General features: G+C 38.0%; 1 protein-coding gene across 10 annotated transcripts in view; it reads left to right on the top strand.

The window, feature by feature from the left end:
• Nucleotides 1-25,000, top strand: part of LOC135209028 (septin-2-like) — a 205,222-nt gene that overhangs the window by 75,987 nt on the left and 104,235 nt on the right. For 2 of the 10 annotated variants that reach the window (XM_064241571.1, XM_064241573.1), the window contains exon 1: nt 11,083-11,201. The exons of the other annotated variants lie outside the window; for them this stretch is intronic. In XM_064241571.1, the coding sequence (XP_064097641.1) occupies nt 11,178-11,201 (24 nt within the window). In that variant the 5' untranslated portion in view covers nt 11,083-11,177. Of the gene's footprint in view, nt 1-11,082; nt 11,202-25,000 lie in introns of those variants that run through there. 10 annotated transcript variants of the gene reach the window in all.

Genomic DNA, 25,000 nt, shown 5'->3' on the forward strand with positions numbered 1-25,000 from the left:
AAGAGCGGGGACACAGACCGAAATAGGTGACAAAACGCCCCTCAGGAGACGAGGGATTATGGGAAATACCATGTAATCAATGAGAGAATTCCAGAATCTGCGAGTAGAGAGAAAGAAAGTGTAATCCTCATAATCTTTATCACTTGGCATTCGCAGTCATTTGCATTATTTCTATTTTCATAATTTTCTGTTCTTGGTACTATCTAGTTTTAATCTCATTGAAGAGTCTTACATCATTGAAGAAATCTTTCTTGCCAAAAGTTTTTCACGAGAGAGAGAGAGAGAGAGAGAGAGAGAGAGAGAGAGAGAGAGAGAGGGGTGGGGTTGGGGGTGGAGACCATCACATCCAATGAATGTTATCATCGTCCAAACACTTATTGTGGTGGCTATTGACCTCATGACCGTAAATGAATGCCATAACCATCAAATCTTCCTGTTGCTGCCCATGTATAGTAATCTCGTTATATAAACAAAAGGGACGAAATCCCGTGCTGTGGAATGTGTGTGTGTGTGTGTGTGTTCGTTCGCTGTGCGCGCTCGTGGCATTCTAAACAGGACCAGAGTGGGACGTTCTTTCTCTCATCCGTTTTCGATTGTTGCACATTGGGACGGACGAGGCCGTCGGATTGAAAGTCACGAGATTTGGTCGTTTTTCCGTCATTGCAATAAGATTCTCAACGTTTTCTTTTCGCTTATTCGTCTCCTTGACAGTGCTGTGATTCGTTGATTTTCGTATGTTATTATTATTATTATTATTATTATTATTATGAGGAAGAAGACCCTCTTTCAAGCATGTCCTGACAAAAAGGATGGCCGAGTTGTGCCAATTGATTTAATGCGGAGCTTTCTCAATTTCTCATATAATCCTCTTTTTACTGCACGTCAATATTGGTCAGTAGTTGTCCAATGTTATTATTATTATTATTATTATTATTATTATTATTATTATTATTATTATTATTATTATTATTATTATTATTATTATTAAACTCAATCTTTTTACAAACTGATGAACCTAGAGTGAGAGTTCCATGAAAAATGTTTTTGAATGCCAGAATGTCCACTTCCGGCGTCGAGGACCAGGGTCGTTTCCACGCCAATATACATATATCAGACAATCAATCAATCAATCAGTCACTGAAGTTGCTATCGTAACAACTTATCCAGTTTTGACTGTTCTGTAACATCCCCTTTGAGACCTCAGGAAAATTTAGAAATTAAATGAAAATAGTAGTAATTTTCTACAGGAGTGCGACTCTCTACTGCTGGTAAAAAAAAAAAAACAAATGAAAGAGAAGGGAAGTGGGGGAGGAAGGGAGGGGAGGGCAGGGAGAAAGAATGAGAGAGGATGAGGGAGGGCCGAGGAAGGTAGGGAGAGAGAATTAAGAGAGGGGAAGGGGAGAGAGATGCTGGCAACATCCGGGCATCTCTCGAGATAACAGTGAGGTTCTCCAACTAACCATCTGCCCCCAGGGTGGCTGGCCCTTCAAAAGGGCCCCCGCTCCCCTTCTCTCTCTCTCTCTCTCTCTCTCTCTTCTTCTCTTTCGGATTGCGGCCTTCTTTCTTTCTCCTCCTCCTCCTCTCACTCATTCCCTCGTCCTTTGCTCACGAAGTGTGATGATGCTCCTTGCGAGGTTCGAATATCCAGGTATTGCTTTCTCATTTGTCGTCGTCCCTTATCTTTTCCGGAAGAACCATCGCTTCTTCTGATTTAAAATGTTATACACATAAATAAATAAATAAATATATATTTATATACTGCGATATAATGCCAGTTTCATAAACCAATCAGTCTGTCATATCCTGTTCGGAGTTTTCCTCGCTGATTATCTTCAAAGCCCAAAGTGTCTTCGGCATAATACTCGTATCAGTTTGTTTCTTTTGCACTTACTGGCACACTAAATATCTGGATCGCTACGTTTTTGCAAGTCTCACATATTCGCTAATTAGATACATTTTAATTGTATTTACACCTGTTAATATCTGCCTGAAAATATTTTACCGTGACATATAAATAATTTATCACCATAATGATTTTTAAACATTTTTCTTTCTTAGCATTTGGATGTTGCGTTCCTAGAAACATTTATAACTTCTGTTGTGATGATTTCATAGACAAACCATCACAAATCTGCACAAATCATTACCTTAAAACAGACAGCATTCTGTGAACACTGTATCCGGATACCCTGCGGTGACATCTTAGCCAAAACATTTGTCCTTGCTGGTGTGTGTGTGTGTGTGTGTGTGTTTGTGTCTTTATGCACATTATGCCGTACATCAGAGAAAGAGTATTTCTTATCAAAATGAAATTATGCAGAGGAGTTGCTGTGCTTTGATACTTTAATGAAGGTTAAAACAGTCCGCGTTGGTATTAGGTATTTAAATGAGCTGAAGGTGGTTGATGGTGTGTCAGACGGAAGAAGGACGATTCATTTCGGAGTCTCCCTCTCAGCGGAGACCTGCAGAGGCGCGTGCCTTGACGAAGGCCGCCATTGTATAAATGCATAACAGACGTCGCCCGATCTTTCATTATGCTTATCTGGAGATTGTATTAGCAGGGCGCCGCCGCTGATGTCCTTGCTGTTCATTCCCAATGCATCAGTTCAGGCCATTGACTGGATGGTGGTTTTTCGAGGGCGTCTTGTGGTACTACCTACTTCCGGGTAGCTCGTCCAATTGATTGCAGGCGGAAATAAATGCTACACTGTAAGAGTACCTTTAATGTGACAGGGAGATTCAGTGGCTCTCTTGCAATGACAAGAATAATCGTCGGTGTTATTAATCAAATGCCAACTGGATTGTATTCCCCCTTGAGATGGCTTTCATCTGGGATGCAAATCTGAGAGACTGCGGTATAATTGCTAAATACCTCAAACTGCTGCATTCATGTTTTGAGTATGGCTCAGGTAAGGCTGTTCATCAGTTCACAAGTAGTCAACTTGAGAACAATTAGCTCGTCAATGAATGTTTGGAGACTACTTGGGAATTCTTCAACTTGAAACACAGCCTGCAGAGACGTCAGTGAATTGCAGTTGATGGTCATTTTACCTCACGGTCTGTAAAAGAACGTCTACAGCTTCTTTGTTCTGAAACTGATTCTCCCTCCCTATAGCGCCACTCTCACTGTAATTTTCATTTGCTACTGTTCTGAACTAAGTGCAGGGTATTATTGCTGTCATGATTATGCATAGCTGATAACTGTCATTTAGCTGTATGAGAAGAAACGAAGGCTGTATGTTGGGAGACGATAGCAGAGATAAGTGGGGTTTGATGCAGTTTCGAGCATCAGGAAGCCTGGTGGTGGAATGCGTTCATAGAGGCTGCTTTATCGTGGTCCAGCAATGGAGGCTAATTCTTGAATGCAGCCTTATAAGGGCTGTGAGTACACGTGGATGTTAAGGGATCATCTTCTTGGCGTATTACGTGTCAACGACGAGTGTCATTGGCAGGTAACCAGGAAAGAATATAAAGTGAAGAAGGTCTATTCTTTCAGCTGCATGCGGACATAATGGATCTGATCCACTGCAAAACGGGTGGAACTGATAATGATGCGGTTGATATGTGAATGCCTCGGCACTGATGCCCTTCAACGGGTTCTCTGTCGTAACATCTTGATTTGGTCCTTTTTTTCAATCACGAATCATTCTACTACTTTTAGCCTTCTTACATTGGACGACTTTTTAAGATACGTAGAATTTTGATTTTTATCCGTCGCATGGAAAAACTCTCTCTCTCTCTCCTCCTCCTTCTCCTTCTCTCCTCAGTCCTCCGTCCTCTCTCTCTCTCTCTCTCTCTCTCTCTCTCTCTCTCTCTCTCTCCAAATTGGATTAAATAGTACTTTCCACTGGCTTACACTACAGGAAGCATTAAGGAAGTAGAATTCAAGACTTTAGAAGCATATTAATTTTGATCGTAGCGAGAATTGATCATGCATTTTCGTCTCTCACAAGCATCCATGCATACATATAATATAAAACTACTCTATCTCTAATTCATAACCACCAACGCAGGCATTTATTTCACATGCAAAATTGCCTGTCTCAGGCGATCTAGAACGACTGTAGAATGGCGGTTTGAGCATTCCTGGAGAAGCGCAGATGCGAGCCGGACCTTCCCGCTCTCTCGTTCGAGTGGTTGGCATGGCCAGGTGAATCACTAGAAACTAAAGAAGAAAAGGAAGAAGAAGGAGAATGAGGGGACGGAGGAGAGGAGGGGAGGACCTCCTATCCTGAACCACTTGATAAAGCGTACTGCTTCTAGTTATACGTATGAGTTGCAGGCGTTACTTGTCGTTATGCAGGACGCGTTTGCTCGAAACTGGGTCGAGTTTGATATATGACTGCATCAGTGACCTCTCTTCTAGGCGTCTTGGTACTGATGACCACGTATTGTTTATACATAAGCGCGCACGCATCATCTACAGACGCCACATCACGTCCTCAGCATGTTCCCATCAAGGGTGGTACGAAATGATAATGAGTTGGATGTGTCATTTTGTAGCATTCAATCTCCTTTTATGATGACACGTTCGCATAGCATAGAATATGCAATTTAGTTCGAAGGCCAAGCGCTGCGACCTATGATGTCATTCAGCGCTGAAAGGAAAATTGAGAGAAAGGTTACAAAGGCGTAACAGGAGGAAAACATCAAAGCAGTTGCGCTATGAAACAATTGTTAGAAGAGGGTGGAAAGTAAGGTGGAAGAAAGAGAATATGAATGGAGTTACAGTAAAAGGAATGAAAGGGGTTGTGGCTAGGGGCCGAGGGGACGCTGCAAAGATTCTTAAGTAATGCCTACAGTGCACCGCGCGTGAGATGCACTGGCGGCGCTAACACCTTACGGGGAATACGTTCCATGAAGGCAGTGAGAGAGAGAAAAAAAAAAGAGGTTAACGAAAGATGGAGGAAGTAAAGATAATCAGATAGATAACTGGACTGTAATTAGGTCGGTAGTTGGATGGTCCATTCTCTAATTAGGGAGGTCATTTAAACCATAGACACGCCAAGGCCACCATTTTAAGGAGAAGCGAAACTGAACAAACACTTTCAGGTGGTAAGTAGTATTTGTTTGGTCCTCTTCGCTTTTTGCCAATCGCTGGCATATTATTATTATTATTATTATTATTATTATTATTATTATTATTATTATTATTATTATTATTATTATTATTATAAGATAACCTCTATTTCAAGAAGACAAAATCCTTTTTCACTTATAGAAAGACAGGTGGGTGGAGAGAGAGAGAGAGAGAGAGATGTTATATAGTCACTACTTGCGAATACGTTTCTTGTTTGTGAAACAATATTTATGCATTCATGCATACTTACACACATATATATACATAGACGTACGTTTTATAAAACGTACGTATGTGTACGTACGTATGCATGAATGCATACATATATTATATTCTGGTATGTTTTATGCTTATTAAGAAAAATCTACGTACAATTATCTCCATGTTTAGACTTGCCGTCGTCCAACCCGGAGCAATGTCCCATTAACGATAATTATGCGGAGCGAAGGTACTTGATTTCAAGCTTCAGGACAGTACGTAACGTCCTTAGGGGTTAGGACTTGCCATCTCGACTTTCTCTTATGTTACACTAGTTAAAATGTTGACCCCTCGTCCCTTTGGGGCCAGCCCTATGAGAGCTGAAAGTCAGCTTAGTGTTCTGCTTAAACTACTTTTAATAATAATAATAATAATAATAATAAAATTAATAATAATAATAATAATAATATTTTGGAAGAAGACAATCTTTTAAACAAATTCTGTTGAATAAAATGGCAGAATTAATTCGCTAAATTCTGCCATTTTATTCAACAGAATAATAATAATAATAATAATAATAATAATAATAATAATAATAATAATAATATAGAAAACGGCGGGAAATTGCACCTTAGTATATCTGCTAGCGTCACTAGGCTGTTGAAACCTCTGTGCTATTTTCATTTGGCTAGCCTCGTATATTAATTCTGTGCCCGAAGTAAACAAAGTCCGCCTCTGCGGAGTGTGCGCGCCTGAGGTGGTCCAGCATTCAACCGTTATCATCTTGGTCGAGTCCCGCAGGAGACGGCTTGAAATAAACGTCAGTCTCTTCAATGAACCATATAAAAAGGTGGGCCACGAGCCCTCCTTCCATAATTCCTCCCCCTTGTGTTCTAATTGAAGAAACTGGGTGACGACAGAACACAAACAGCCTTCAGAAGAGGAGTGCCACGTCCCGAACCTGCAGCGTCGCAGGTCATAACAATTCTTGCGTAGTCGAAGTGATATGCTCATCGCGTCTATTTTCTCTCCTCGTGTGCCAGAACAGAGGCCTCTCTCGAGCGAGATGGTCGTCAGGACCTGGAGGTCATAAAGACGACTCTCTGACTAGAAAGCCGTGGAAAGTCATCTTTAAGCGTCGTCCGAAGGCCGATCTAGTTGAGAAGCCAAAGCAGAAGCATTGCATTATGGTGGTACATCACAGGAGTGCGACAGTAGCGTTTTGTAGGTTATTGAGTTGTGTCCATCTGTACACTGCTTTTTTTGTTTGTTTGTTTGTTTCTGTTCCAATCCCTAAACTATTTTGCAAAACGATCTAGCGAGTCGTCATGATCGGAGTCCTCTCATATCTTTTGTCATTCATAACAGGATAATTTTCATGTACTTCTGACTTTTTACTCTTTGTTCTCGTCTTCGTGTCATCGTTTCTTCAGACGCATCTGTCTGTCTGTCTGTCTGTCCGCTTTTTCATGCCCGAGGAACACTTTTATGCATAAACATGATGCCACATCTGGCCCTGAGACTGGCATTGTAAAGCTCATGAATCCGATTAAAGAGAAACTGTTGTTGAAACGGGGATGGATACCTTGTGAGCACAGCGTCAGCAGCCATGTAAAATATCCTGCCATAATTAACTACTGTGTTGTGTTACAGCGAAAGATGTTTTTGTGTCGCTTCTCTGATCGTCTCGCTCTTCTTGTTGTTTGTTCCAGAGGCTTCTTTTCGTTGGAATCCTTTTCTCCTGCTCATGTACACCCATGTACGTGCACACATACACATGATTCTCATGTACACCCATGCACGTGCATACATACACATGAGTCTCATATACACCCATGTACGTGCATGCATACACATGGGTCTCTTGTACACCATGTACGTGCATACATACAAATGGGTCTCGTGTACACCATGTACGTGCATACATACACATGGGTCTTATGTACACCCATGTACGTGTATACATAACATGGGTCTAATGTACATCCATGTACGTGCATATATACAAATGGGTCTCGTGTACACCCATGTACGTGCATACATACACATGGGTCTTATGTACACCCATGTACGTGTATACATAACATGGGTCTAATGTACATCCATGTATGTGCACATATACAAATGGTCTCGTGTACACCCATGTACGTGCATATATATACATAGGCCTCATGTACACCCATTTACGTGTATACATACACGTGTCTCATGTACACCCACGTACGTGAATACCACATACACATAGGCGCATGTGGGTTCGCCCCTATCCTTATATCTGCATTGAAGCTGACTTTTGTTGAGGGCGGACTCTTGAGGGCTGTTCTTATTTGTATATATACATACGTATATATACATTACATATCTGTGTGGAAATGCGTTCATCTCCGTCTATTTATGATTCTAAATTGTGCTCAGAGATATTTGCGTGAATGTGGCAACCTTTGGCCTACACCCTTGCAGTTTGATCAGAATTGCAATTTTCTTATTTTGTTACATTTATGATACCAATAAACTTATCAACATTATCTTGTTCAAAAGAAAAGCTCATGATGGAAATTTACGGTTAACAATAGATCTAGGAGAAGGCTCATTGCAAAAGACATATATATAGAAAAAACTGGTCATATATATATACTTAATGATATATAATATCTATATATATATATATATAATATATATTATATATTATATAATATTATATATATATATCTACTTACCTCTGGTCATGATCTTCTGTTCATACATTTTTTATTTTATCTTAAATTGATTCTACCACAGCCTTTTGTCTATTATAGGTTTTTTTATTATCATTATATACAACATGAGCTGACATTCATGTGAAACTAGCCAAAACACTCATTAGGCTAACTTGCTAGTAAACAGCTACAAAAGAGAATGAACATTTGTCGAAGGGGAGATGAACGAAGCAAGAAGTAGAATTGTAATAAAAAACGCTAAACAAGTCAGTAAAGCTTAGCAAATCAGCAAAAATATTTACATGCTTAAGCGGTTGTTAAACTAAGCAACACAAGTTGAGGTAATGGTACTTGGCACTTGAAAGTGGCATTGTAGCCTCTCGTGCACTTACGAGCAGTCAACATCGACAACAGCCATTGAAGGAGTTCTACAGATTCGCAGTACAAGGAATCAAAGACACTACGTAGTGTGACGTCTCGGCATCTGAGCAGAATATAAATGCTGACGTGCTATAAAACCAGTAGCAAACGCTCATTTTTGAAGCGATGCACCAAAAGTTATAGACTCATAGAGGAAGTTCTCCATTGAAGTTGACGGAGAATGACCATTCAGGATTTCTCCAGCGATGGTCTAAGTCATAATTACGTCAAAGTGAGGTTCGGTGGCTCGCATGGATTGACATAATGTTTCCTAAGGATAAAAATTTTGATTTATTTTGACTGGGTGAGGGAATAAAAATCAGGCACTTTTATATCTACACTCTCATTATGCTTGATTCAAGTTGGCGCAAGATTTTAACCCAGAAACTGTTCACATTGAATACAAGTGATATATACTGATTTACCGAGATGTCCATCAGTATGACGCAATGGTCAGAGGTGTCAGTAAATCCACAGACCTCACTTTTAACTATAGCTGCCCTGTAGGGGGATAGTGCCATCAATGTACCTCACGCGGTGCACTGTAAGCATTATTTAAGGTTCTTTGGGGCGTACCTTCGGCTCGTAGCTTCAACCCCTGTCGTTCCTTTTACTGTGCCACCGTTAATATTCCCTTTCTTCCATCTTACTTTCCACCCTCTCCTAACAATTGATTCATAGTGCAACTGGAGGTTTTCCTCCTATTCCGCCTTTCAAACCTTTTACAGTCAATTTCCGTTTCAGCGCTGAATGACCTCATTGGTTCCAGTGCTTGGCCTCTGGCCGAAATTCTACATTCACTCCAATTAACTATAGCTGAAACATCAGTTTACACCAGATCCAACACACTGCTGGAAATTTGAGTGCACTCATTGACCAATGACAGCCTACAGACCAGCTATTCAAATCAGTAACGCCTCGACTAAGCCAGAATTATTTTTGATATATGGAAGTCATCTATGATAACAAAAAAAATCTTTGCGTTAAGGACTTGTGTTAGTCTTATTGTAATTTTTTTACAAGAAATAGAAAGAGTTCCACGCTGGACGAGTGGTTTTCGAGCTCGGCTCCCAATCCGGTGGTACGAAGTTCGATTCCCGGCTCTGCCAACGCGGAATCAGAGGTATTTATTTCTGGTGATAGAAATCCATTTCTCGATATAGTGTGGTTCGGATCCCACAATAAACTGTAGGTCCCGTTGCTAGGTGACCAGTTGGTTCCTAGCCACGTAAAAATATCTAATCCTTCGGGCCAGCCCTTGGAGAGCTGTTAATCAGCTACTCAGTGGTCTGGTTAAACTAAGATATACTTAACTTAACCATTCACGATGCGAGCCAAAACATATAATATCCAGAATTTGTTGAACATTTCAAAGCCTCGGATTTCATGTCAATTACATCCACAAATAGTCCAGGGAAATATTGGGAATCTTGTCTTACAGCCAGTCGCTATACACTACCCGTGTTCAGTACTACAGAGCCGACAGTTTTTGAGAATCCTTGCCATGCCTCTAAATATCAAAACAGTTCAACTCGAGTCAAGCCAAGCAAAAAAAACAAGAAACTACAAGCATCAAACTATACACTGAAAGACAAATGGGTCTGTCCCATTCTTTATCTCTCTAATACCTTCCTTTCAACCCCTTAATTCCCCTTCCAAACCTTAACTTCCTTCCGGGGGACCCCACAGGGGTTTAAATCGGTTGCAACCGAGCCCCCCACACAGCCTATCCCCCACTCATCATAAATACAGTTACAGTACTGAGGAGGTCTGAAACGTGTCTGTTGAACGCTGGGAGGAGACATTGCATCACAGAATTTATCCCGGAGCAAGTGTCTTATTCGGCGAAGTTCAAGAATGTTAGAACGTTTGTCCCAATGCCTAAAATATTCAAACACAGCATCTGCTATTTGTATCCGTCGGTGCACCTCATGCAGTACACTGTAGGGCATTACTTGAGGTTCTTTGAAGCGTGCCTTCTTCCCCCATAGCTACGACCCTTTTCGTTCCTTTTACTGTAATCTCCTCTCAAATTCTGTTTCTTCCGTCTTACTTTCAACCCTCTCCTAACAATTGGTTCACAGTGCAACTGCGTGGTTTTCCTCCTGTTACACCTCGCAAGTCTTTTACTGTCAATTTCCGTATCAGCGTTGAATGACCTCATAGGTCCCATTGCTTGGCCTTTGGCCGAAATTGAATATTCAATTTATTTCTCTTTATTGCAATGGGCTATCTAATCCGTGTTCATTTCAACCTTTCCTCCATCCAGTAACCGAATAAAATTATGAATGATAATATAAATAAAGATAAAAGCATTAAATATAGCAATAAGGCTATTCAAATTTACAATAAAAGATGAAAATACTAAAGGTTTTGCAGCGGTTCTTAACGTTTTTATGACCACGCCCCCTCTAAGAGCTGATCCTTTCTCTCACGCCCCTCTTTCATCTATGAGTAAAATTCCCTCCAGGATTTAAAGGTAAATAAAAGAGAAAGAGAATGGGTTTCGAGCCTAACTAGAGTAGTAGACTTTAGGAAAGTAACGTTATAAGGCGATACTTTTACGTTTTTTTTTCATAAACTTCTGAATATTAGAATCTCACTCCTGGTAAAAGAATAACGAATATAATCAGAGAATTGTTTTTTCATTTTTCCCTAGGGCTCGCGCCTCCCCTGGAAATTGCTGACGCCCCCCTAGGGGGCTCGCCCCCCAGATTAAGAACCTCTGAGATATTGATACATAAGCTTATCGATTTCAAGTATCTGAGATGTACTGTACGTGAATGAAATTCTTTTTCATTGATTTAGTAAGTATGTATACAATCTTAAATGCTGTTGAGATCATTCATTTTTCTTTATAATTCGTAGCAAAACAAGTATATGAATATATATACATATGTATGTATGTACATATACATATATATATATATGTATATATATATGTATATATATATATATATATATATATATATATATATGTATTATATATATATATATATATATATATATATATATATATATATATATATATATATATAGGCAAAATCCACGAAGGAAAATGAAACAATGGAGCACCGCTGCAAGTTCTTTTGATTCTCGTCCTTTAATGCTTAGTGAAGGACGAGAGTCGAAAGTCCTTGCAGCGGTACTCCATTGTTTCACTTTCCCTCGTGGATTTTGCCTTTATCTATGTATTCATCACGTTCCAAATTTTTGGATAATAGTTATGCTCGCGTGCGCGCTCCCACACACACATATATATATATATATATCTATATATATATATATATTATATATATATATATATATATATATCACTATACTTCTCAGTTTTCACCACAGTTCACACACACACACCCTATAAATATACATACATACACACACACATACATACATCATTACATACATATATATATATATATATATTATATATAATATATATATATATATATGTGTGTGTGTTGTGTGTGTGTGTGTGTGTGTGTGTGTGAACTGTGGTGAAAACTGAGAAGTATAGTAATAAAGAGCAGTGATATGTCCTAATAGGGAAAGGTTACTTAACGAACATTAAACCGGAAACAATAGAATTGAACCTCTTCCCGTCACAGCTGTACAAGAGTAAGCAATAAGCCGAGAAATTCCATTCAAAGGAGGCAGCTGTTTTCAAACAAAAGGTCTGTATGAACTTCGCTCCGATGATGATCAAAGGCTGAACTGATAACGTTAATTGAGATAAAGAAAGCCTTTCACGATGGTTTCTTAGTTTTTCCTTTTTTGATAAACCTGACGGAACTACAGCGTTCTTATTTGAGCCTAAATTCGCTTAAATATTGTTAACTTAGCAAAATTTACACCAATCAAATTTGAGAAATTTTTTGGAGCAAACACCACCCTTTCCTATTTGTACCTATGTATAATATATATATATAATATATATATTAATATATATATATATATACGTAACATATATATATGTATATGGTTGTGTGTATGTATGCATGTATGTATGTATTCAGTTGCGTCCTTTTAATGGTGCTTCTTGGCTTATTGCATACTATTTTAGAACTGTGACCGGAGGCATTTTGAATCTTCGTTAAGTGACCTTTGCCTGTTTTGAAACATAACTGTTTTTCATTACTCTGCTTCTCAGTTTTTCACCCAATTCAATTCCTGGGAAATTCATGCAATTACTGTAGTGCGAAAACCTTGACCTGGAATATATTATTGGAATTGTCACCATTCCTTCATCTCGTATTTTTTTTTTTTCTGTGTGGAATGACCTCATTTTCCCTTCACCATTTTTCGATAGAAATTGATGTCTCCCTTTCATGGTCCATTAACCTCTTTAGCTGCCCTGTTATCATTCATCTGGGTTCCTCTTACACTTTGAGTGCAATCTCTCCTTTGTCTCTTGATCTCTTTTATTGAAATTCCATCGCATCCTTTTCAGTAACCGATAATTAATAAAGTTCTTCTTGAAACTGACTACCTTCCTGTCCATTAAAATGGTTTGCTATCAGAATTTTCTACCTTACTTGGTATTTCCTTGGGATCGTGTCAAGATTAGCGAAACGAATATTTTTCAAGACAGTATTATAAGACTTTGATTTATATATCTATATACATTTTATATATAGGCATACATATAAACATATGTATATATAGATATATAAATCAAAGTGGTATAATACCGTCTTGAAAAATAGTGGGTTCGCTAATCATGACATGATCCTTTCCTGTTGTGTTTTAGATTAAGCTGACTTTATGAGAGGCCCGTAAGATGCCTTCCTTGTTTCCTTTTTGTGCCTTTGAATCTCCAACTGGGACCTTCAGTCACCTTCGCCTCTTGAGAATTCGATTTGGTCTCAGTGAGCTCATTTCTTGAGTGGCTCTATCGGAATTTTATTCCTCATTTTATCTGCGAACCCTTCGTACCTTGATGGCGATGTTCTTACTTGGCTAAACATTGCAGGAGTCCCACAACTCAAATCATGATTTAAGATCTGAAGTCCTTTTATTTGGGGCGCGGTCGAGTGGGGGGTTGGGGGAAGAGGGAGGGGGGGGAGGGGGGAAAGGCTCTGTCGGACTGGAATTTCTCATTTTAGTTTTCGGGTCCATGATTTCAGCCAGCCACCTTTAAAGGTGCCTTGATATTCTGAGGAAAATTTTTTCCCTTCTTCATATTAAATCTGATGATTATATTGGTACAATACTAACCAACGTTAAGGATTAGATGCTTGTTGTTATGAGCAGTTTCCTTTTCATACCAAGAAAATTTAATAAATTTATAATTTTATTCTTGGACAATTAACTATGCAAATGAATACACTCACGCACACGTACACACACATTATATATATATATATATATATATATATATATATATATATATATATATAATAATTTGTATTATTCCTATGAATGCACATTCTTACACTTGTATATTCACAGTCATTATAATACAATATATATATACACAAATATAGTTGTATTATAATGTCTGTGAATATACATCTGTATGTATGACTGTTTGTATATATGTATCTATGTGTGTATGAATCTATGTATGTATGTATGTAGGCAGATAGAGAGATCCGTAATACTCTTTTTGGCACTGGATACCATTCATAAATTTTGGTGGGTTCTCAACACTGAAAACACTACTGACTAACAAATCTCGGAGAGATTTATCTATTTATTAATTTATTTTTCTTATTTCATAAGTGGTATCTCTTCTTTATGTATTTCCCTTTACCACCTCTTGCGTCTTCTCAACGAACACCATATTCTCTAGAAGCTTGAATTTCAAGTCAATGGCCCCTGTGGGCTTGTTCCATGTGAATAGGTTCCATCTTCTGTATAATAATAATAATAATAATAATAATAATAATAATAATAATACTCTTAGTAGCATGAAACTTGAGATGGAGAAACAAATCCACAGTTATGTATATGTACATAAATTTAAAGATAAACCTGTACAGATTCATCTTTCAATATATGTACATATACATAACTGTGGAATTGTTTTACAACATAATAATAATAATAATAATAATAATAATAATAATAATAATAATAATAATAATAATAATAATAATAATAATAATAACCAAGATCTCTGAAAAGGAATCTGGAAAAACTAGAGGCTGAAGTAGCTCCAGGACTCATGCAGAAAAGTGTGCTCCTGGAGACAGCGCACATAGTAAGAAAAGTGATGGACTCCTAAGGAGGCAGGATGCATCCCGGAACCCCACAGTATATAAATACACCCAGTCGAATTGGAGGACTGTGATAAACCAAAAAAATAAATGAATGATAATGATAAAAAATATAATAATAATATTTGAATCGCGAAATCTGGCAAAATCATTTGTAATTCAGAGGTAAAAAGATAATGTGTTATAATTCTGCCATGTAGTCTTCGTCTCTCTTGGGGACTGGAAGGATGCCTGGATGACGAGATGTCCTACCTAGTATCTACGGATCTGGAAGAGGATGCTCCTTTCAGTTTCTTTGGGACATCCTACTTTCTTGGAGAAGCTGCTATTCTTTGTCGGATGATGTCTTTTCTTTTTCCGTCTTATTTTTTATTTTCTGCAAAAGAAACATCTAAGATGGCTTTGTCTGTCTGTCTGCACTTTTTGTATCCGCCCTCAGATATTTAAAACTACTGAGACTAGAGGGCTGCAAATTGATATGTTGATCATCCACCCTCAAATCATCAAATATACCAAATTGCAGCCATCTAGCATCAGTAGTTTTTATTAAATGCAAGGTTAAAGTTAGCCAAGATCGTGCTTCTTGCAACGCAACAGCTCAGGCTACCACTGCCGGCTGAGATCTGTTTTCGGTGGACTTGATTATACGCTGTACAGAAAACTTGCTTGCGCCTAGGAAACTTCGGCGCATTTTTAAATTGTTTTATTCATATTGTGAAGTTATACTATTATTTTTAAATCTGGGGAGCATTTTTAATCATATAATGATTGTATTACTATTATTATGTGAGAATTTTTTAGAGCAGCAAAACTTCCTTACATCAGGTGTCTACGACCATAATATTGTTGTGACATCATTTTGTGGTTTAGAATCATTCAGTCTGTCATTTCTGTGTCGGGTGCTCAGGGAGGGGAAAAATGAGTGTGACCACTTCTTAGGGAATTTCTCCTCCTTTTTGCGTTTGTGTGTGCGTGTTTGTACTTGCATGAAACAACGATTGTGTAACTTTTTTCACTATTCATTGAAAGCACAACTAAGTAGATTTCTATTTTTAATGTCTACTTTTAGGAGAGAGAGAGAGAGAGAGAGAGAGGAGAAGGATACGAGAGAGAGAGAGAGAGAGAGAGAGAGATTTTGTAAATACGCACACATGTCTGTGCACACACACATATGATATATATCTACACGTGTGTGTCTTGGTGAATGTAAAGAAAAAGTCTGAAGACGCGTGAGGCCTTCGTAAGATATAATACTACGTAAGAAAAGTCCGTAAGCGGCAGAGCAGAATACGGATATCTACCTCGCGTAAGAGCGGACGCTAGACTGTCCAGGACGTGCAGGGTTGTTGATGTTGTTGTTGTTGTTGTTGTGCTTGTTTGTGTGTGTGTATGTGTGTGTGTGTGTGTGGGTGCCCTGAGGTGGTCGATCCTTCTTGGGCGCTGTCCTTTTACTGCAGGTTCAACACAGCATAGCAACCACTCGAGCGGGCTAAGTTTGCTGTTGGCTGTGAGTGAATCTCGGCTCCTTCAAGTGGCTCTACTGACATCTGAAGTACAGATCACGAGTTTGGACAAGGAAGAGAATGAGGGAGGGAGGGAGGAAGAACAGGAGGCGGGCCCGGAGGAGAAGAAGAAGAAGAAGAAGAAGAATTGGTTGCAGTTGGGCTGAGGCTGGTGGTCAATAGCTTTGTCTGGGCGATTTTGCTTTTGGCTCTGGCCAGAGAGGTGCATATCAAGGTGATTCATAAAGAGCCAAAGGCGGAAAAGATGAGGGTTGGTAGGTGGTCACTTCCATTCATGGCTGCTCTGTCGTAATGTGAAGTTTTCTTAATCGGCCTTCTTGTATCCTAGGTATGTTAGGTCTTCAACACCCGCTTAAATTTCCCGTAATTACGTGGCTGCCATTTGAAAAGATTTTAAATAGCTCTCATGACTGGAGATAGACTAATGCCTTTCATTTTGCATGATCTGCAAAATGAATAAGAAGAAAAGATATGGAATGTATGAATTTATTGTAATTTATTCCTGTCACTAGAAAACCTAAAATTAAATTGGATTCATAGTTGCTTATCCTACTAGGTAGTGATTGAGAAAGCTTCCTTCCAAGTAGGCAGTATAAGTCAGTATAAGGTGTCACTGGATAGCGTTACGTGCATGTTATTAAAGGGGATGAATAAGCTTCATAAATGACATCTAGACATTATGGCTGGTGGTCAGTCTGGTAATCTGAAATCACAAGCAAATGACACCCAGATGTTATTTCCAATTTATTCGTATGTTTAAATGGCATCAGGTGTTACGGCTGGATTGAAACCAAGTATTGAAATGAATTTGTAAATGTCACACAGGTGTTATTTGGTGACTAAATTCACTTTTAAATGGGTTGATGATATGACTGATATGCAATGAAGGCTCGAAATTCGCTTGGAACACTATTCTTTGAGATAGGGGCACATCTAATAAATAAATGCAAGCACCGATTCCGACATTACAGATAACTATCGAACTTTGCCATGTTAACAAAGTCGAACGTTTGATCACTTGTTGTCGAGTCGATAAAATCACTGAAGTCCTGATTTCTCTTCTCTCCGCTGGGCGCTGGTTCGAACCCACGAGAGGCCGAAATAATTATTATCACCTAAAAAATTCCCCCTCGGTTAACATATACGAAAATATATTAATTCCGAGGTACAGCGAATTGGATCATTTGTAGCTTGATGCATGTACGTATATGAATATATGAATCAAGGTGTTGTGATAAAAGTTCATATATATATATATATATATATATATATATATATATATATATATATATAATGTGCATGTGTGTGTGTGCGTGCTCACTGATTATTTTGTTCAGCTATCAATCAGGGGACGAGATTTTTCGAAGACTATCTCTTCATTGCCATCCAGTGTTAACGATATCCCCTGGGAACGTCTAATGTCATGAAGAAAATCAGTAGCGAGAAATCCACAGCAAATCTTGGGGAGCCGATCTTAGATAACTAAATTGAAAATACCGAGAAAAGATTTTGGCATCTTCCGGGCAAAGTTAGCCGGGATGCAAAGAAATAATGTCGGAAGGCAACAACCAATTTTGCCACAAGCCCCCTAATGCCAGGTCCCATTAGCTCGAAGAGGGAAACTCAGATTCATATTCTGAATTTTAAAAGACTTTAAACGACAAACGATGAGGGCTTTATTCCCCCTGTGCATGGCTTTTAAGCCTGAACTTGAAATCCAATACATACATATATATATATATATATATATATATATATATATATATATATATATATATATATATATATGTATATATATATATATATATATATATATATATATCACATTATATAATATATAATGTATATATATATATATATATATATATATATATATATAGTATATATATATATATATATGTATATATATACTAATAAAAGTAATAAAAGGAGGGAGCCCATACAAACGCCAATATATAGAAATAAAGTACTTTATTTCTGAAGAGAGAGACAGCACCCTCTGAAATATAGTACCTACTTTCTATATTTTGGTGTTTTTATGGGCTCCTTTTTATTGGATGGAATTTCTATTTTTCTTTTTAACAGAACATTTTTACTAGTCATATATATATAATATATATATATATATATATATAATATATATATATATATAGAATGTATATATATACATATATATATATCTATATATATATATATATATATATATATATATTATATAGATATATTGTGTGTAATATATATATATATCATATATATATATAAAATATAAATATATATATATATATATATATATATATATATATGAGAGGGTTTTGTCACATACACTAAGTCACTGTTTTTGTTTACAAATAATAGGCTACAAAGGTCGTTTAATATCCAGTTCATTTTACCTCAAGAATAACACATCCTAGGGAATGTAACTGATAAGTGCTTCATCACCAGTGGGATTCGGACTACTGACTTGTTAAGCCACTAATTGGTATATATGCGATATTTGTACTTTAATATTTGTGAATATATATATATATATATATATATATATATATATATATATATATATATATATATATATATATAAAACGCGCGCGTTTTATTACTTTCTACTCGTAATTTGTCTGTAACGAAAAACGTCAGAGCCTCATATAATGTCCGTCAGCGTAAAACAGCCAGCGCTGCGCTATGTATTTTACATTGAAAATGCGGTATGAAGAATAGCACTTTGTTGTTCCTTCTCCCTGATGGCAGGGTCTCGACCGAGGCAAATAAGGAAGCCGCCGAAGCCTCATAAGGCAATGCCCGGAAGAAGTGGCGAGGGTACGTACATGGTGCCCACGAGGATAACATCAAGTACAAACTCACACAATCGCGTGCTCGCACACACGGACACATTCTCTCTCTCTCTATATATATATATATATAATATATATATATATATATATATATATATATATATATATTGTGTGTTATTTACGTGAACGAAATGTAAATAGTAGTATGTTCACACATATTAATATCAAAAAGAAAACCAGTTAATGACAATAATGTACTTAGATGCATACGTTTATTTATGGGACATTGATGAACAGCTTGAAAAACTAGATAGTCCCTATATACTATACATACACAAAAATCCGTCCTTAAAATGATTGACAACAACTTAATGACCTCAAAATAAAGGTGTGAGAGTGACGAACGTTTGCAGACGTTGATGCGTTTGTGATTTCTGACCATATATTTTTATTCGTCACGATTACAGTGCATCTCACGCGGTGCACTGTAGGCGTTACTTAAGGTTGTTTGCAGCTTCCCGTCTGCCTTTAACCGAAACCCCTTTCATTCCTTTTACTGTACCTCATTCACATCCTTTCATCCTTCTTACTTTCCACCCTCTTCTAGCAGTTACACCTTTGAAACCTCTGACTCTCAATTTTCCTCTTAGCGCTGAATGACCTCATAGATCCCAGTGCTTGGCGTTTGGCCTCAATTCTATATTCCATGCCATTACAGTTCAGTCACCCACCCGACTAGTACATAACTCAGACAACTCATAGAAATTATTTGAATAAAAAGAACAGATAATTGTATTTTGTTGTTCGTTATTAGTACCCGGAAAACGGACTTTCTGATTTTGTTGATCATACATATCAGGCCCGTACCTAGAGTTTTTTTTATGGGGGGGGGTCGTTTTTCCCAAAACTGGACCTTTTCTTCTATAAATGGCATTGCATATATAGGTATATACAAGATGAAATACTTGAAAATGTTATTTTAATTATATTAAGAAGAAAAAATGGGTATGCGGTCTATGCCATTCTACCCGATTAGATGTTATTCAAAGGACTGACTTTGGTTAACAGAATTTTACTGACAATGTTTGCACTGAAATTCAAGAATATTTCTTCAGTTTTATTGATTGATTCATTTATTATGTTAACGGTAACATGCATATTACTTTTTGTTGTTATTTTATATACTTTGACTAAACAAACAAAAAAACATTTATCGTTTATTACCAGTTCAATGAAAAGGATAGCCACAGAAAATATAGACTTCCAAAAATTAGGGGGGGAGGTTCGTTCGATCCCCCCCTCCCCCGTCCCGTCGGTACGGACCTGCATATAGCCTTATAGCCTAGAGAGTAACGTGTGCATACAGTTATCCAAGGTAGACAGAAAAGGGACAGATATCAACAAGTTTGTCATTTTATTTTAACGAACAGATGATGGTTAGTCTAAACTCTTTCCTGTTGCTTTTTATTAGTTTTCTGTAAAAAGAAACTGTTGAGATGACTTTGTCTGTCCGTCCGCACTTTTTCTGTCCACCCTCAGATCTTAAAAACCACTGAGGCTAGAGGGTTACAAATTGGTATGTTGATCATCCACCCTCCAATCACCAAGCATACCAAATCGCAACCCTCTGGCATCAGTAGTCTTATTTTTTTAAAGGTTAAAGTTAGCTATGATTGTGCGTCTAGTAACGATATAGGACAGGCCACCACCGGACCGTGGTGATAGTTTTATGGGCCGCGGCTCATACAATATTGGACCGAGTACACCTAAAGATAGACTTTATACGCTGTACAGAAACTTCGATTGCGCCGAAGAAACTTCTTCGCATTTTTTACTTATTGCATCTTAAGTTTATCGTTGATTGTGTTTGCTTGTGTGATAAGCACTGCAAATATTGTGATTTAGTAATTGTTGTGTTTACAGATTTTTTTGTTTGTTTTTTGGCTCAATTAGCGAATGGCAAACATTTATGAGACTTTGAAATGAGCATGAACACACTTTGCTTTTATGCATGTTTTTCTTTTGATAAGCGAGATAGACTGGAATATAGTTTTCTGGTACCGAGTTGAGGCCCACGACAGGTCTAATTTTGCTTCGTGAACGTACAAAAATAGTGTAGTACCATCCTCGTTAGCCAAGCACCATCGACCCACTTCAGTTCAAATTGGAAGACAGCTCGCCTTGATAAGGAATAATTAATTATCGTGTAGAGCTGAACGTTATAAATTGAGAACAGTTTTGACTCTGACGGTAGACGATTATAGTGCATAAGTCTTACTTATCTCACAGCCGGTTTTTCTTTCGTAATCATTTAGTTATTTTTCCCATATTTCTACTAACCACCATTGTTTGAAATTTGGTCGGAAGGAGGTCTCACCTTAGTTTAACCAGACCACTGAGCTGATTAACAGCTCTCCGAGAGCTGGCCCGAAGAATTAGATTTTTTTTACTTGGCTAGGAACCACTCAGCAACGATTCTTACATATCATTGTGGGATCCGAACCACATTATATAGAGAAATGAATTTCTAATCACCAGAAATAAATTCATCTCGTTCCGCATTGACATAAGCGGGGAGCGAACTCGGGCTACCAAATGAGAAACTGGTCTTAGGGAAATGCATTACGTTGCTGGACGGAATTTGTTATGAGCACATGAATCCTACACAACGGTTAAGCATCCGGTTTTTGACAATGGAAGCTTATTTTGTGTTGATCATGAATTATATCAAAGAAAGATAACTACAAAGTACAGGATTTCCTTTATTATATTTGTGCGGATGTTTCGTGTCATAGTGGTGTTTTGATGAGAATAAATCTCTGCCCTCGAAAGGTTTTGAGAAGTACGATGTTTGGTTGTGCTGGGTGACACTGAAGGAGAAAGTGTACCTATCTGGTATGGAAGCATATAAGTCCATGAAAGTAGAGAGACGCAGTTGTTACAAAACATGTTTTTTTAAAGATCGCTATTCACTGATTTATTTGAAAGAGAAAGTACTTTTAAAAAAAAAAAACAAGCCCTTACGACCATTTGTTTGTCCATATTAGACTGAGGAGCAGTTGGACCGCTGTGATTTTGGAAGAGGAGAGGTTTGAGGTATACCTGATTAATACTTCGTTGAAGCAAAGATGAAAGGAACTAGTTTTTTTAGAAAAGAAGGACTCAGAGGGAAGCTATAAATGTTAAATTCAGTAACGAAAATATTTTTGGCGTTTTAGTTCACGTCGTGCTTTTACAGATTGAATGTGTTGGAAGCCTTCATATCTAAATGTCGTTGTGGGGAACTTCTGTCAAAGAATTTTAAGAAAAGGGTAATATCTAAGGAAAGGACGAAGGGAAAATGTACTAGGGTTAACGACACAAATGTTGAGGGGTTATGCAGAGCTCAATTACTATTACTATTATTATGGTTATTATTATTATTATTTTTTTTTTTTGCTCTATCACAGTCCTCCAATTCGACTGGGTGGTATTTATAGTGTGGGGTTCCGGGTTGCATCCTGCCTCCTTAGGAGTCCATCACTCTTCTTACTATGTGTGCCGTTTCTAGGATCACACTCTACTGCATGAGTCCTGGAGCTACTTCAGCCTCTAGTTTTTCTAGATTCCTTTTCAGGGATCTTGGGATCGTGCCTAGTGCTCCTATGATTATGGGTACGATTTCCATTGGCATATCCCATATCCTTCTTATTTCTATTTTCAGATCTTGATACTTATCCAATTTTTCCCTCTCTTTCTCTTCAACTCTGGTGTCCCATGGTATTGCGACATCAATGAGTGATACTTTCTTCTTGACCTTGTCAATCAACGTCACGTCTGGTCTGTTTGCACGTATCACCCTATCCGTTCTGATACCATAGTCCCAGAGGATCTTTGCCTGATCGTTTTCTATCACTCCTTCAGGTTGGTGCTCGTACCACTTATTACTGCAAGGTAGCTGATGTTTCTTGCACAGGCTCCAGTGGAGGGCTTTTGCTACTGAATCATGCCTCTTTTTGTACTGGTTCTGTGCAAGTGCCGGGCATTCACTTGCTATGTGGTTTATGGTTTCACTTTTCGTATTGCACTTCCTACATATGGGAGAGATGTTATTTCCGTCTATCGTACTTTGAACATATCTGGTTCTTAGGGCCTGATCTTGTGCCGCTGTTATCATTCCTTCAGTTTCCTTCTTTAGCTCTCCCCTCTGTAGCCATTGCCAATTGTCATCGCTGGCTAAGTTCTTTAGTCTGTCTCATGTATTGTCCGTGCATTGGTTTGTTGTGCCAGTCCTCTGTTCTTTCTGTCTTTCTCCTGTCTCTGTATATTTCTGGGTCTTCGTCTGCTTTTATTAGTCCTTCTTCCCATGCACTCTTTAGCCACTCGTCTTCACTGGTTTTCAGATATTGCCCCAGTGCTCTGTTTTCGATGTTGACGCAGTCCTCTATACTTAGTAGTCCTCTCCCTCCTTCCTTTCGTGTTATGTATAGTCTGTCCGTATTTGCTCTTGGGTGTAGTGCTTTGTGTATTGTCATATGTTTCCTGGTTTTCTGATCTATGCTGCGGAGTTCTGCCTTCGTCCATTCGACTATTCCTGCGCTGTATCTGATTACTGGCAGTGCCCATGTGTTTTTGGCTTTTATCATATTTCCGGCGTTGAGTTTTGACTTGAGTATCGCCTTGAGTCTGTGCATATTTTCTTTCCTGATCGTGTCCTTCAATGACCTTCATCTCTTGGTGTTTTATATCTCCTCCTTCCATTATTCCCAGGTATTTGTATCCTGTCTCATCTATGTGTTTGATGTTGCTCCAATCTGGTAGCTTTATCCCTTCAGTTCTCGTTACTTTGCCTTTTTGTATGTTGACTAAGGCGCATTTTTCTATTCCAAACTCCATCCTGATGTCCCCAGATACAATCCTTACAGTCTGGATTAGGGTATCTATTTCCTTGATGCTCTTACCATACAGCTTGATGTCGTCCATGAACATCAGATGGTTGATTCTGTTGCCTCTTTTCTTGAGTTGGTACCCGGCATCCATCTTCTGTAGTACTTTTGTCATGGGAATCATGGCTACTACGAAGAGTAGTGGGGACAGTGAGTCGCCCTGGAAGATCCCTCTCCTGATATTAACCTCTGCTAGTCTTATTCCAGAGCTTGTAAGTATTGTATTCCAGTTGCGCATTGTATTTTTGAGGAAGCTGATGGTATTTTCCTCTGCCCCATATATTTTCAGGCATTCTATTAGCCATGTGTGTGGTATCATGTCGAAGGCTTTCTTATAGTCTATCCATGCCATGCTTAGGTTGGTTTTCCTTCTCCTACTGTTCTTCATTACCATTTTGTCTATCAGGAGCTGGTCTTTTGTGCCCCTACACTTCCTTCTGCAGCCTTTCTGTTGGTGGGGGATGGTGTTTGTCTCCTCTAGGTAGTTGTATAGCCTTTCACTGATGATACCTGTTAGTAACTTCCACATTATTGGTAGGCAGGTGATAGGCCTGTAGTTACTGGCTATATTTCCCTTACTCTTGTCTTTTTGTACTAAGAATGTTCTTCCTGTGGTCATCCATTTGGGTGCTTGGTGATTTGAGATACAATGCTGGAGTTGTTCTGCTATTCGTGGGTGTAGGGCCTTGAAGTTTTTGAGCCAGTATCCATGGACTTCATCGGGACCTGGGCTTTCCAGTTTGGCATTTTCTTTAGTTGGTGTCTGACTGTGTCTGTCGTGATCTCTGTGAATCTTTGTTTTATTCTCCCTGTTTCTTCTTCCTTGACTTCCTGGAGCCATGTTGCATGTTTGTTGTGTGATACCGGATTGCTCCATATGTTTTCCCAGAGTCTCTTATTATTATTATTATTATTTAATTATTAATTAATTATTATTAAATTAATTATTATTATTATTATTTTATTATTAGTTTAATTTGGAAGAAAAACAAATCACTGTTTTATTAATTATTATCTCATGTATTCCCATCCACTTATTATTATTATTATTATTATATTATTAATTATTATTATGTACTGGAGAAACAAATCCACAGTTATGTAAATGTACATATATTTAAATTTTAAAATTATTATTATTATATTAT

The sequence above is a fragment of the Macrobrachium nipponense genome, chromosome 37 (assembly GCF_015104395.2).
Source record: "Macrobrachium nipponense isolate FS-2020 chromosome 37, ASM1510439v2, whole genome shotgun sequence".
Taxonomy (NCBI): Eukaryota; Metazoa; Arthropoda; class Malacostraca; order Decapoda; family Palaemonidae; genus Macrobrachium; species Macrobrachium nipponense.